This window comes from Patiria miniata, unplaced genomic scaffold, assembly GCF_015706575.1.
Source record: "Patiria miniata isolate m_02_andy unplaced genomic scaffold, ASM1570657v1 HiC_scaffold_7, whole genome shotgun sequence".
Lineage (NCBI taxonomy): Eukaryota > Metazoa > Echinodermata > Asteroidea > Valvatida > Asterinidae > Patiria > Patiria miniata.
The window spans coordinates 5,307,360-5,321,998 of NW_024037074.1; the positions used below are offsets into that span (position 1 = coordinate 5,307,360).

The window sequence follows — 14,639 nt, forward strand, 5'->3', positions numbered from 1 at the left end:
TTTCCATAAAAAAAAATAGAAACGTAAGCCCCCTCGAAACATGAAACAACCGTAGGATAAATCCTCCATCTCTTATCGGGCAACACCAAGTCTGGCTATGAATAACTGTGATTGTTGAACAAAGTGCAAGTTTAATACCTGTTGAATGCTGAACTGTCAAGCATGACGGACCAGCATTGTTAACTCGAAGACCTTGCACTCAGAAAATCAATTCATCAAACATGGCGTTCATGAAGAGTGCTATCCTGGTCTGTGTGACTGCGGTGCTGACGGTGTACCTACCGCAACTCTGGACCAAGACTCGTCCCATCATCACTGCAGGAACTGTACAGCCAGGGTTCGAACCAGTGGCCGAACTCTTCAGGTAATGTATATTTATATCCCCCCCCCCCTTTTTTTGTACATGAAACCTTGGACGGCCTTTTATAGATTTGAGAATCAACTTTGCGGTAAAAGCTTGGGTATTTAGGGGTGGTGTAAGGCATGCTTCGAGTTAGTCCGGTCAATTTACAACAAAACAGGGCCTGACCTTGAACTAAATGCAAAAGAATGTATTTCAATACTATCACGCTAAGGAAATATCACTCTTTAATATATAAACATCTATTTTCTTCAGAGGAGTGGAAAAAAACTTTTATTCACTTTCTCGCTACTATATTTTTTATCATACGTAAACAGTCGTATGGAGGGTGCCATGTTTCCTTCCGTTACTAGCCCGCAGAGACTTCGGGAGACGCGACTGATCACAGCGGACGACTGTTTATGTCCACCAATTATTGTGAATGATGGTAATTTACTTAACTGCGCAATACTTATAGGGTATTTTCTTTTAAATAAATCAAGAAATTTGAGATTTTCTTACTGCCCGAATTATTTATCGGTTAAAATAAATCACTATACTTTGTGCTCAATAAATCATTCGTTTCATGCAAAATCTTTGCATAAACATGTCTACTTAAAACATGGGCAGGCAATGATATACACGAAATTTTTGGTGTCCACGCCAATAGTTCGGAGTCCAATTTTAAATATTACGGATAATATTCGAAATCCGGGATTCGTGTGTTCGTTTAGTGATACATTTATTGGCAAAACGTTATTAATTGTCAAAAAATGTTATGTAGGCCTACACTCAAAAAATGTTGTTTGTGTATTTATTTCAGGTTGTTTGACGCTTGAACGGTTTATAATGCAATTTGTTCTAGGTCTTTGCTGAAATTGACCGGACTATTAGAATGGGATATTTTTCGCGAATTCATAATCAGTCAACTGTTTTTGGGGGGATTTTTTTCTAGGGAGAACTTCAAAAATGGAGTTGAATATCCAACGGCAGGTTCAGCGCTCTCGGTGTACTACAAAGGGTCAAAGGTCGTCGACATCTGGGGAGGCTACGCGGACAGTGAGGCAGGACGGCCATGGAAGGAGGACACTTTGACTATTGCCTTCTCCGCTACAAAAGGTAGTGAAAGTGTATCAAAATCCTTTTAGAGAAAGAAGCTGAATTCAAATTAAATGCTTCCACCTCTGATCTTACCAAATCAGCCAAAGAATGACTTAATCTGCATTTAGCGTCTGATTTGTGGGATCTCAAGGGATTTGAAATGTAGGCCTACAGCACAGTACGAGAGGAGGCAGTCCTCGCCCAAAGATATTTGTTGGTTCTTAATCAAGGCAAACTTGACTTCAATCTCAAATCTGGGTCAACTGAGAACTGGGTGCTTTTTGGTTGCAAAATAGGTATGGCTGCTTTGTGCATGGCCGTTCTGGTTGACAGGGGTCACCTTGACTACAACAAGACCGTGGCATCCTATTGGCCAGAATTTGCCCAGAATGGCAAGGAGAAGGTCACTGTGCGCATGCTCCTGAACCACCAGGTAAGATAGCGGTCGCAGTTTAGACGACCTTGGTCTAACCAATCAACGAGGGGGGGGGGGGGGACGTGTAGCAACTTGCTTTATTACCATATCTAGGTTCCAGTTCGACCGTGAGTTTTAGGTGAAGTAGTCTTATGGCAATTCTATGGTTAATTTGGCGTGGAAGGAAATCGAATCCACAGTTCGACTCGTTTGACTTATCTTGAATCCACGGGCATTTAAAGGATTCATAAACGATACCTCACAGCAGAGTGACTGAAGATTGCAAGTTTATGCCACACATATATAAAAACCGGGGACTTTTCCGTCCTCTCCGGAACAAGGTCGCCGTTGTTATTCGCTCCCAGTTTCTATTTACTTCTACCGATTTTATTTTACAGACAGGTATGTTGGTTGGCGGGTATTCTACAGGGTGAGCCAAAAAAAGCGGAACCCAAACCCCCAAAAATATATTTCATATTAAAAAAAAATATGAAGCACCAAAAATAATAATGACTGCCAAGCCAATTTCCTTTAGCTACTTTTAGATGAAAAAGATACTGAAATTTTTCAATCCGTTCAAAGAATATCACCATTTAAAATTTATTGTGTGTTTGACTGTTTGTTGGGACAACGAAGAAAATGACACAGAATACTTGTTTCAACAACTGTCACCAACGGTAGTACACAATATCTTTATTAACAACCCTGGTTATTCAAACAATATGATTTATAAATCTATTTTCTTTTTAAAGACGGGCCTTCAAAAGGACTTTGTTGAATATTGTAAACGTTTAAACTGAGATTTTATCGCTGGTGATGTTTTAAGACAATTGTGACGACCATTCTTAAAATCGCATTTTTTTTTGGACGAGACAGGTTTTAGGGTCACTGTGTTTAAATGGTTATATTCTTTGAACAGATTGACCAATTTGAGTAATTTTTTTCATATAAAAGTAGCTTATGAAATTGGCATATATTTTTGGGGGGTTTGGGTTTGGGCTTTTTGTGACTCACCTTGTATATAACATGACGACATTTGGTTGCACTGTGGGTATCACAAAGGACCAGCACTATGTTAAAAAGAAAATACACATCTTCTGATTTTTGTTTCGCTCATTAATGCATTAAAACTTTAAACACACATTCTTGGGGCCTGCATTAATCCCATCCAAAACAATATTTGACATCGCATATAACAGTGCACTTTCGTTCCAACCAAAATCGCCTCAAATTGTGGTAATGCTATAAATTCCTTGAAGTTTTCCATCCAAGAACTGTTGGAAACGTACTCCAAAACAGGAACAAAATTGTGTGGAAAAGGTGAAAAAGAAAGCTGATTAATTTTCCCCAACGTTGGCCATTGCACTTCAAGCACGTATGGAAGTCACATCATCACTATCAATGTTATCCTAAAGTGAATAAGTGATTTGAAGAGAGGTTTTGACAGAGAAAACTTTTTTACTAAAACAAATGCATAGTTCCAAAATGTATAATTCCTTTTTTATCGATTTCTATGATAACAATGGACATCCTACATAATATATTTTGAAACCATATTGACCTCCCAAAACGAATTAGAAAAGGCAGTAAATGACATTCCGATCTTTTGAAGATGTCCGGATAAATCACAAGAATTTCCATAGGGGGTAAAGACATAAAAGGGTAAAGACATAACACGACTGAAAATTGAGTAACCTAACCAAAAGGCTTGACAGAAGTTGTATGTTGCGTTTAATTTACTTGTTTTAATGGTAGGCCGGTCTGTCTGAAATCAGCGACGAGGATACCTATGCTCTATTGGGGGACCAAGATGCATTAGGAGATTTCTTGGCACGGTATGCGCCCGAATGGGAGCCGGGTACGGCTCAGAAATACCATGCGTGGTCCTTCGGTCTGTACGCCAGCCAGCTCTTGAGACGCGCCGACCCCAAACACAGGACACTGGGCCAGTTCTTCAAGGAAGAGATCGCTCAACCATTTGGTAGCCTACATTTTCATTGCATTGATTATTGGCGGTTTCTATTAATTTCTTTGTAGCTTGAATTAATGTTTTCAGTAATGAAATTCATATAGTCTTAAATTCCTGAACAAAGAAAACTGGAGTTGGATATGAACATGCCACAACCAGAACAACGTTCCAGCGCTCTACCAAAATCAGCTACGCAGCTACATTAGCATTCAAGCGTTTTCCCAATACCTGTAAGTCGGGAAGTGCTATCGTATAGGATCACTCTTAACACAAATGAATGGGCTAAATTTGGCCCGTTACAATGTGTAGACCAAAAGCATTAAAAGACTTCAAGCGATATAAATCTGAATAGAAGTTTGTGCGCTGTTTGGATTAGCTTCTTGATGGCACGTTGCCAGGAATCATGTTCAAGCGGCTTAATTTTCTTCGTGGCTGAATAACCTGTCCCTCAGCATTACAATTTCGAATTCCAACAAAGAGGAAATGGGAAAGAAGACAATTGAAATGTGCTTGATATAATCTTAATACACATGTACTATATATATATATATGTCACATCGTAACTCTATTGATCATATCAGCAAGTAAATGTTGAATGTAGACAGTTTTTTTCTCCGGACACTTGGCCTACGTAATATCAATAGGTGAGGCTGGGGGGGGGGGGTAAAAAGTTCGTGTCCCCCAGTCGCCCCCCCCCCCCCCCCCCCCCCGCCGGTAGAGTTACCATAATTAGCAGGAAGAACATAAAGGCCTTTTTCCGCGTACCAGTCGCCAAAACCCTTTCTTTTCGCGAGTTTCTGTTTATTTTAACGTCCGTTGAAAGCGAATAGTTATTTTCTAACGGTAGTTATTGTCTAACATTAAGCACGATATAGGTTTTGAGCAATGTCCCTGTGGGAAGATGGTGTCAAGCCTCCTCCCCCCCCCCCCCCCCTCACTATTTTAATTTTTAGGACGTCTTGTGTCTGGTGAAAAAAAACCTGTCTACCTCACAGCACTTATGAGATTTCCATGTAAGCGACATTTGTGATTCCGTTTTCTTTTCTCGGTTTCTCTCATGTGGTGACAGGCATTGATTTTCACATCGGCTTCCCCTTGGAATTGTACCACCGCTATCCTCGGTTGTCCTGGGCCAGCGCGTTCATGTGGTTAAAAGAGACGATAAGCAATCCCACGATGCGCCAATTCGTATGGAACCGACTGATTGCTGGCGAATTGGGAGCGGCGTTTAAGCCAATCGAGGTAATCTTAAGCAAAAACAAATCTTTTAATTAATCAGTACCTCCCTGTCCGTCTGATTTTTTTTATCTGATAACAAAGCAAACTTATTTAAAGACATAGAGGAAACTAACTTCAACCAGTTAGGGTTTGAACATTCTTCTCTGAATTTGGAGTGGTGTTATCATTGGATACGGAAAGTGAACAGTAAATGATCCTATTTGCCTTAGATTAAGGCTTTCTGTAAAGCAATACGAAGCTGCATGTGTATCAAGAAACAAAATACAAAAGGTGGTTAATTTGTTTTAATTTTTTTTAACTTTTTTTGTGATTGAATCACACTGGACGGCCTTTTAAAGAGAATATACAACATTTGCTTTGGCTGTAATTTTCAGAAATAGATGGACTGGGGGTTAGTATTTTACAGCAAATATTGTAACACTGACCTGATTGACGTTTTGGGCATAGACGTCGGGGAATGTTAAGGTCAGTGAATCTGTCTAGCTGGCTGGTACCAGTGCACAGTTGTGTTATCGACTGCAAAGAAAATGCGGACTAGCTAAATATGATAAAGTCGGAGCAGTATTTGAAAAAAGCTAAACGTTTTTTTTTCCGACAGAGATCGGCTGACCAGCGTTGGAAATTGATACAAAAATACCACTTTTCTTAAAAGTGTCAGAACACAGGTGCCATGATTTTACAGGATGATTTGCACTGTCATTCACTTACTGTACAGCAAGGTATTTCGTGATAATTTGGTACTTGCTTTTGGATATTTGCAAATGTTGTATTTTTTTCTTGAAGACAGTTTATAGGCCTAAGAGTCTCTCTAAATATTCAGTTTCAGGAATTCATGATTCCGGAGAAACTAGCCCTCGAACAGCCGTCGGCCTGTGGAGTGGGAACGGCCCGTGCTCTGGCTCAAGTCTACGGAATATTAGCCAATGGTGGAGCCACGTTGAAGGGTCAAAAGTTACTTTCTGAGGGTATCCTTAAAAAGGTTATGGATGAGGCACGAACTCCAGATGGGGTGGCCGCAACAGGCGTAACTTTCAACCTAGGATTCCTCGTTGAGATGGTGAGAGGTTTTCTATTTAGCGAAAATCATTCTCAAACAAGACTGCAAATCCGACATAAATAGGAAAACAAAGTAGGGAAAACGCATATGCTTTTAAAAGGGTTGGCCGCATATCGTGTTGGTGCAGTGCTGCGTGTGACCTAAATTGTAATCAACTGCTAGAGGCAGATTCCAGACACTGCGTTAATTCGCCTTTTTTTTACAAGGCCATAACGCTGAGTGACTTGTCATCGTCAGGAAGTCCTACAATGTTGACTGGGTAAATGACTGAATAACTGGATGGGTAAACCAATTTTATCCAGTAAGAGCTCAACAAAATATTCACCCTAGGTCGTCCGGTGAATTGAACACCTACGTCCAATGAGATCGCAACAAAATTACGGGTCATTTTGATAGGGCGGTGGGAACCAGCGAACCTCTCATTATTTAATGGTCGTTTCCTTTACAGGGGGCGAAGCGGTTCGGCCACCCAGGGGCAGGGGGTCAGTACGGCGTTGCCGACCCTCAACACAGAATCGGTATCGGGTATGTCTCCAGCTACATTTCCACGGCCGGCTCCGGTGGGTATGACGACCGCTTTGATCCACTGAGGGAAGTGACGTACAAGTGCATTACGAAACTGGAGGCAAAATAACCGTCAACGATGGTGTGGACAAACAGATTTGTCATGTATGTTTGGCCGCTGTTTGTAGATCTTCGCCGCTGTTTGTAGATCTTCGCCGCTGTGTTAACGAAGTAAACAATCGAAAGTAAAAAAAAAGAAGTCATTAAAACTTACAGACAAACTTAGTTCCAAAAAAAAAAAGAAATGATATTTTACATATCGAGTTTTAAAATTCTTAAAAACGGTTGTGCAAATACAAGTGAAATTATTAGAAATCAATTATTTTAAATTTAAACTTAATTACACGTTATTGTAGTTTTAAGCTGCATTGTTGTAGTAAGCTGTGTCTGTTTTTATTGTTTAGGAATTTTCTAGCTCTTCTTTTAGCAGTCCGGAGGAGACAGCTCTTCTTTTCGTTGAGATGTTATTATTTTGGGGTTTGTATTCTAATTTTTTATTTTTTTAGCCAAATTATATTTAAATAATCGTTGTTTTAGATGTTAGATGTTAACCCTACCAAAAAAAAAACTCCGGTAATTTTTACGTCGGTTTAGCTACAATGTGTCAGAAATCCAGCAGAAACAGCTCTTGTTGTAAGTTTTATTTACTACTTTAATCAATAGGAATCGCTGCAGTTTTATCATGAATGCCAGTTTTAAATTGACTCCCGTGTCTAAAGCGGGTGTTGCTAAATCGGCGAGTGATTACTCTGTTTGGCCGCGACCGGCGCTCGATCACTGGTCGCCGCTAAGAACAGTATAATCACTCACCTATTTAGCGATGCCCGATACAGCGTTGAACACATTAAGGAACTGCTACTATAAAAAGTAAGGACAAACTTTTCGAGAGAGGCGCCAATTCCTGCTCGAAAACGCTTTTACCACGAAAAGGTTACATTTGGAAAGATCGTGAATTAAAAGTTCGCACTATAACAAATTGGAAACTTGCTGTTGTCTTGGTACTATTTTCGGTGTCAATGTGTGGTCCTCAGACTGAGCCGTTTGGGGTCGCCAGTTGTCATGAAAGTCACACGTTGAATTTAAACCGTTCTCCAAACGCGTAGATTTATTTTTTTTTAATGAAATATAAATGTGCTCGTGCATGTAAAAAACCTATATTAGATTGAAACAAAACTCAACATTTACATGATACTATCATTCCGCCTCTCAAAATAATAAAAAAAAATTACAATACTGATATACAGGCACGAGCAGGACGGATAGAAAAATCAATTGCAGGAAAGGTTAAACACACAAGATTACAAGGCAGTCAAGCAACAATCCGCTATCTCATAAACTTGAGTGTGTCTAGGCAAATACTGATTCGCGTCCTTTGGTGAAAATTATTTTCAGAACTGTTTCATGTTCACTTCTGGGGTTTTGCAAAAAGTAGTCGTCGATACTTTTACGCTATTGTTCAGGAATCGACTTTTCCCTGGCAACTGTATGATATGTTGTAACGTAAGTCCCTTGAAGCATGAAACAACCGTAGGGCCAATCGTTCGCCATCACCAGACTACAATGCTTTGCTACAGCCTCAGGCCAACATAAACCTGACCTTCATCAAACAAAGTGCACGTTACCAGACTGAATTCTTCAAAAGACTTTGCACTATTATTGTTAAAACATGGCGTTCATGAAGAGTGCTATCCTGGTCTGTGTGACTGCGGTGCTGACGGTGTACCTACCGCAACTCTGGACCAAGACTCGTCCCATCATCACTGCAGGAACTGTACAGCCAGGATTCGAACCGGTGGCCAAACTATTCAGGTAATTGCCTAATTTGTGGGTTTTTTTTCCTTCAATTTTTGTACATGAAATTTTGGACGGCCTTTACGACAAAAAAAAGTATTAATTCAATCACTCGATCTAATTATAAACAGGTGGTGAGGGGATAAAATAAGCATATTGTATAGCCAAAAATGAGTGACAATCATCTTTGCTGAAAGCTTGGGTACCCAATTGCTTGGGTACGGCATAGACTGAATTTGTTAGAATAATCTACAAAAAAAAGGTTTGAGAAAGTTTTTTGGGGGGATTTTCTTTTTGCGAAGCATCAATCAACAGGGTTCTTTTCTGGGGAATTTTCTACAGGGAGAACTTCGAGAATGGAGTAGAAACTCCAACAGCTGGTTCTACATTTTCGGTGTACTACAAAGGGTCAAAGGTCGTAGACATCTGGGGAGGCTACGCGGACAGTGAGGCAGGACGGCCATGGAAGGAGGACACTTTGACTGTAGTCTTCTCCGCTACAAAAGGTAGTGAAAACCGTTTGGCGTTGACAATCTATATATAATGGAGAGGCTGGGGGAAACCCAGTTATAAATCAAAAGTACATTCACCTTGATTTTTACAAACCAGCGCCCTCTATTAGTGAAAGAACGACTTGCACTGATGTCTTTGATTTGGGATATAAGTTATACTCTCTGCATGTGTCTGCTTAAACTTGTTTGTTTGTTGGGGTGTTGGGTTTTGTTTCTTTCTTTCTTTCTTTGTCTTTCTTTCTTTTTTTTTCAAAATAGGCATGGCTGCCTTGTGCATGGCTCTTCTGGTTGACAGGGGTCACCTTGACTACGACAAGACCGTGGCTTCCTATTGGCCAGAATTTGCCCAGAATGGAAAAGAGAACGTCACAGTGCGCACGCTCCTCAATCACCGGGTAACAAGACGCCAAAAAAATGTTCTTGGTTTAACCGATAGGCGAAGGCGGACAACTAGCAACTTGCGCAGTTTCCTTAAAATTATCAGCTCTACCCAAGGTCTGAGTTTTGTGATACATGTGTACATTCGTAAAACCTGCTGTTGAATTTGAATTGAATACACGGACAGCGTGAATAAAGACCGACTTTTGAAGCCACAGTGGTAAAGGTACTGACAAGACTGAAATCGAGTTTATACAGCCTGTCTAAAAAAAAAAATGGTACAATCGAAAACGATTTTTTTTTTAATATTAAATTCATCATAAGTAACTCGTTTTGAGCATCACATTAAAGAAAAAAGACCGGGCTTTCCAATACTTTTTGTTTTATCTCATTTGCTTTTGTCAATCCAGAGATAACTCCAGTTTACTGCGGAACACAAAAATCGAGTTTGTTTCTTTTGCCAATTTGCAATCTTTTGTGAGCTTCAAGACAGCATGGCGCAGTACTCGAAACAACTCTGCCCATGCATAAAAGTGGCAGAAAATTGTTGGTGTATCGCACTAAATTGATTATATCTCTGAATTGACAAAGCAAATAAGATCAAACAAACACTAATAGAAAGCCCAGTCTTTGTTCTTTAATATTATGCCAAGTAAGAATGACTTATATTTAAATTTCATATTTAACCAATTTTTTTTTCTGATTTCACCATTTTTTTTAGACAGATAACCAGCATCCATGAACTCAAATTGACATGAATAGAGATGTACAAGGAGCTTGTAGATGCATATCTATTGCCGTATCTTTGCTGGTCGCAGAGGGCCATGTCTGCTTTCAGTGCTTTGTACATTTTCACCGACTGACTCACTGATTCATTGTCACTTGTTACACGGCAGTGCTATCGTATAGGATTACCCTTAAATCTGGCTTATTGTGTAGACCAGATGCATGAAAATGATTCAAGGAGTATCCTAGCTCTCTGAGTATTTGCGCGCTTTTTGGCAAGCTTCACCATAGGCTTGCACTGTCTTGTCGAACCTGTTATCCTATACGACTGAGGACTTGGGCAAATTGGGTGTGTGCGATAACAATAACACCGAGGACCTGAGCCAAGTCCTCGAGAGGGTTTTGTGTACAAACCCTGTGGGAGATATTGAGAAAAAGTACAAATAATAGGAACAAAAGAAGGGAACAATAGGAGGTCCTCTGGAGTATAGTCAAACTCACGACTGTACAAGCATTACATTCACTATGTGGACTTCCGAACAAAAGATGCCCACATAAACCATCAGGTTTCAGATACGTTGTGTTGACTTGCCCACGTCCACACAAGGTTTCGCCCTCTCTGGAAAACAGGTTTAGATATATTTTGGGTTAGGTTTATCCGTGGCAAAATGAAGAGAAAAACTCAAGGGAATTTTCTTAACTACACGAAAACAAAGGAGTGTCAACACTAGGTATACAACGTAAACATGCTAGTAGGTGTGGGTGTGTAAAAATTTTCTATTGTTTGAATGGCAGGCTGGTCTGTCTGAAATCAGCGACGAAGATACCTATGCTCTATTGGGGGACCAAGATGCGTTGGGAGAGTTTTTGGCGCGGTATGCCCCCGAATGGGAGCCGGGTACGGCCCAGAAATACCATGCGTTTTCTTTCGGTCTGTACGCCAGCCAGCTCTTGAGACGCGCCGACCCCAAGCACAGGACACTGGGCCAGTTCTTCAAGGAAGAGATCGCTCAACCATTTGGTACATACATGTACTTCTTTTGCAATAAGTATTGGCAGTTTCCATTTGGTTTATTGTAGCTTGAGTTAACATTTATAATAGTTAATAGTTTTAAATTTCCCCAAAACAAAGAAAGCGTGAGTTTGATATGAACGAACGTGCCACACCCGGAACAAGGTACCGGCGCTCTACCAAATGAGCTAGGCAGCTGTATTAGCGGTCAACCGGTTTGCCAATATCAACATGTACACGGGACACTATATAGTTTTATTAGTCGGGCAGTGCAATCGTATAGGATCACCCTTATCGCCAATGAATTGGCTAAATGTGGCCGATTGTGTAGACCAGGCGCGTTAAAAGACGTCAAGCGAATATCCATTCTGAAAAACATGTTGTGCATTCTTCAGATTAGCTTCTTGTTAGCATGTTGCCAGGTATCATGTCCAAATGTACTATACAAACTCTTCTTTTCTAGAATAACTTGTCCCTCAGCATTACCTTTTCAATTCCACCAAAGTGGAAATGGGAAAGAAATTAGACTATCGAAATATATATGCTTGACAAAGCCCAAAATAATCTTTATCCCCAAGTCATGGATTAATATTAGGCCTATATGTGGTAAACGATGCGCACGCAAGAAAATGCATACTAATCAATACGGATTCAAATCGTTAATTTTGCACCTTTTAGAAGACAGATGATATTTCCTTGAAACCGACATTTGTGATTCCGTTTTCTTCTCTTGGTTTCTCGTGTGGTGACAGGCATTGATTTTCACATCGGCTTCCCCTTGGAATTGTACCACCGGTATCCGCGTTTGTCGTGGGCCAGCTCGTTCATGTGGTTCAAGGAGACGATAAGCAATCCCATCATTCGCCAATTCATGTGGGATCGACTGATGACTGGCCAACAAGGAGCGACCTTTAAGCCAATCGAGGTAAGGCCAAAAAAAAAATATTCGGTCTCTGGTCAGACCAAAGTTCCGGAATTGACGCGGCCACGCGGCTTTTTTGGGGGGGGCTTTTTTTTTTCTTCAAGCTTGGATTGTACAGACAAGGTGGGTACTAGTTTTCTTTTTTGGTGTCCTCATGTACATTGGTGTCCTCCATAATTTGCCTTGGTGCTTTCGATCATTTGCCTTGGTGCAATTTCCCATTCCTTGGTGCTCTTTGGTAAAAAAAAATTGAGGAGGTGCGGAAATAGAGGGCGCTGTTGGAGCTACCGCGGAACATTTTGGAAAAAAAAAGATCGACGCGCATGATTAAAATCGACGCGCGCGCTGACCAGAGACCGACTTATTATTTCCTTTGGCCTAATCTAAAAGAAACAAAATTCTTTTGAATCAGTACTTTCCTGTTATCTGACTTTCGTTTCTGATAACAAATCAATCTGATTTAAGGCATACGGTTCATTTGCACTTATCCAAAAAAGTAACCTACCTAATTTTATTAAAAAGCTTATTTGCATTGAAGATATACTGATACTAAACATCACCGCGCCTGTTAGGCGCAAGGAAGCTAATTCAACCACAATAACCATCTCTGCCCTCACAGGTACCCATTTACTCCTGGGTGGAGAGAAGCAATGAGTGACAAAGTGCCTTGCCCAAGGGCACACGCACCATGACCCCAGGCTGGACTCGAACCCACAACCTGCAGCTTTATTGTATTAAAGACAGTATAGGCCAAAGAGTCTCTCCTAAAATTCAGTTCCAGGAATTCATGATCCCCGAGAAACTAGCCCTCGAACAGCCGTCGGCCTACGGAGTGGGATCAGCCCGCGCTCTCGCTAAAGTCTACGGAATATTAGCCAATGGTGGAGCCACACTGAAAGGGCAAAGGTTACTCTCTGAGGACATCATCAAAAAGGTTATGGATGAGGTACAGGGAACTCCAGATGGGTTTGCGGCAGTACTAGACGTTGCTTTCAACCTGGGATTCTTCGTTCAGAAGGTGAGAAGTTTTCTATTTTATGAAGTTTGTTCTTAAACAAGACTGCGACTCCGACAAAATGAGAAAACAAAGTAGGAAAGGGCATTGGCTTTATGTTGTCTGCAGCGTGTGGTTGCAGTGCTGCCAGTGACCGAAATGGTAATCGACCACTAGAGGCAGCTTATCGAGACACTATTTTCGCCTTTTTTACGAGGCCATCATAACGCTGAGTAACTTGTCACTTGGACATTGAACTTAGTTCCTATAATATTAACTGGGTAAATGATTGGATGGGTAAACAAATTTCATCCAATCGTAAGCGTATGATTCGAGTATATGCTTGCCCTTTTTTTTTACTTTTTTATCAATAGGCCTATATTGTTTTTTTTTCAGGCAGCAGAACGATACGCCTCAATCTAAAACAAAATAGCTCAAGTTTTCTACTGACACTCATTCAAATGGGCCGTGTTTTGTCGACCGTAACTTGAAAAATGGACTCTCCATGGCAAACGCGTGTGGCGCACCGCATTGTGAATTTCCCGAATTGCAGGTCACCATTTGATAGGGCGGTGGGAACCAGCGAAGTTCTTATTATTTATGGTCGTTTCCTTTACAGGAGGCGAAACAATTCGGCCACCCTGGGGCAGGGGGTCAGTACGGCATTGCCGACCCTCAGCACAGAATCGGGATTGGATACGTCTCCAGTTACTGCTCCACGGCCACCTTGGGGTATGACAGCCGCTTCCATCCACTGCAAGAGGAGACGTACAAGTGCATTAAGAAACTGGAGGCAAAATAACCGTCAACGATGGTGTGGACAAATAGATTTGTCATGTGCTTGGCCGTTGTCTGTAGAGCTTCGTTGTGTTTAAGTCAACAAACGAAAGTTAAAAAAGTTATTAAAACTATAGTTGACAATATTAGGTACGAAAGCAATAAAATGAAATTTTACATATAAATTTTACAATTCTTAAAAAAGGATGTACAAATACAAGTGAAAGTAAAAAAAGTATCAGTTATTTTAGATTGAAGTAAACTTAATTAAGCGTTGCTGTAGTTTTAAGCTGCGTTGTTGTACTTTTTTTAAGCTGTGTCCGTTTTCATTGTTAAGAATTGTCTAGCTCTTCTTTCAACAATCCAGAGGAAACAGCTCTTCTTTTCTTTGAGATGTTGTTATTTGGGTTTTTTTTATTTATGATTTTTTTGTAGAATTTCATTTAAATAATCGTTGTTTCATATATTAGCTGTTAAAGGAAACCCAGCAGAAAACCTGTTTTGTAAGCTTTAAGCCTAGGCCTAATCAGTATGTTTTGCCGAATTTCATTTAAATAAACATTGCTGTAGATGGTAGCTGTTAAAGGAAACCCAGCAAAAATGTGTTCAGTGTAATGTTTAAGTCAATTCAGTTAGTGTTTCAGCAATCCAGCTGAAACAGCGTTTCACACCATACGTACCATATCCAATGAAGTGTGCCAAGACTTTTTAAATAAACTTAACACTTGATCGTTTTATGCCAATTAAAATACAGTATTCAAGACAGAGGTATAACCATTCTAAATGACATGGGGATCGTTAGGAGTATGACGAAACTTGTGAACCAACCAACTTACCGTCCC

General features: G+C 40.4%; 2 protein-coding genes across 2 annotated transcripts; both read left to right on the forward strand.

The window, feature by feature from the left end:
- Positions 1 to 197: 197 nt before the first annotated feature.
- LOC119746205 (beta-lactamase domain-containing protein 2-like) lies at positions 198 to 6,806 on the forward strand. The gene is made up of 7 exons (XM_038223013.1): positions 198 to 364; positions 1,296 to 1,459; positions 1,738 to 1,874; positions 3,612 to 3,837; positions 4,895 to 5,067; positions 5,885 to 6,121; positions 6,570 to 6,806. The coding sequence occupies exons 1-7, from the start codon at positions 222 to 224 to the stop codon at positions 6,753 to 6,755; spliced, it is 1,266 nt and encodes a 421-aa protein (XP_038078941.1). The 5' UTR covers positions 198 to 221; the 3' UTR covers positions 6,756 to 6,806.
- Positions 6,807 to 8,349: 1,543 nt separating this feature from the next.
- Positions 8,350 to 14,344, forward strand: LOC119744649 (beta-lactamase domain-containing protein 2-like). Its single transcript, XM_038220707.1, has 7 exons — positions 8,350 to 8,494; positions 8,819 to 8,982; positions 9,247 to 9,383; positions 10,888 to 11,113; positions 11,857 to 12,029; positions 12,802 to 13,044; positions 13,640 to 14,344. The coding sequence occupies exons 1-7, from the start codon at positions 8,352 to 8,354 to the stop codon at positions 13,820 to 13,822; spliced, it is 1,269 nt and encodes a 422-aa protein (XP_038076635.1). The 5' UTR covers positions 8,350 to 8,351; the 3' UTR covers positions 13,823 to 14,344.
- Positions 14,345 to 14,639: the final 295 nt, after the last annotated feature.

What these genes read in the sequence shown, in the direction of transcription:
- LOC119746205 (XM_038223013.1), top strand. Translation starts at nt 222, where the DNA reads ATGGCGTTCATGAAGAGTGCTATCCTGGTCTGTGTGACTGCGGTGCTG. An exon ending in CCAGTGGCCGAACTCTTCAG is followed by an intron (nt 365 to 1,295) that starts GTAATGTATATT and finishes ATTTTTTTCTAG; the next exon opens with GGAGAACTTCAAAAATGGAG. An exon ending in GCATGCTCCTGAACCACCAG is followed by an intron (nt 1,875 to 3,611) that starts GTAAGATAGCGG and finishes TTTTAATGGTAG; the next exon opens with GCCGGTCTGTCTGAAATCAG.
- LOC119744649 (XM_038220707.1), top strand. Translation starts at nt 8,352, where the DNA reads ATGGCGTTCATGAAGAGTGCTATCCTGGTCTGTGTGACTGCGGTGCTG. An exon ending in AGAGATCGCTCAACCATTTG is followed by an intron (nt 11,114 to 11,856) that starts GTACATACATGT and finishes GTGTGGTGACAG; the next exon opens with GCATTGATTTTCACATCGGC. An exon ending in TGGGATTCTTCGTTCAGAAG is followed by an intron (nt 13,045 to 13,639) that starts GTGAGAAGTTTT and finishes TTTCCTTTACAG; the next exon opens with GAGGCGAAACAATTCGGCCA.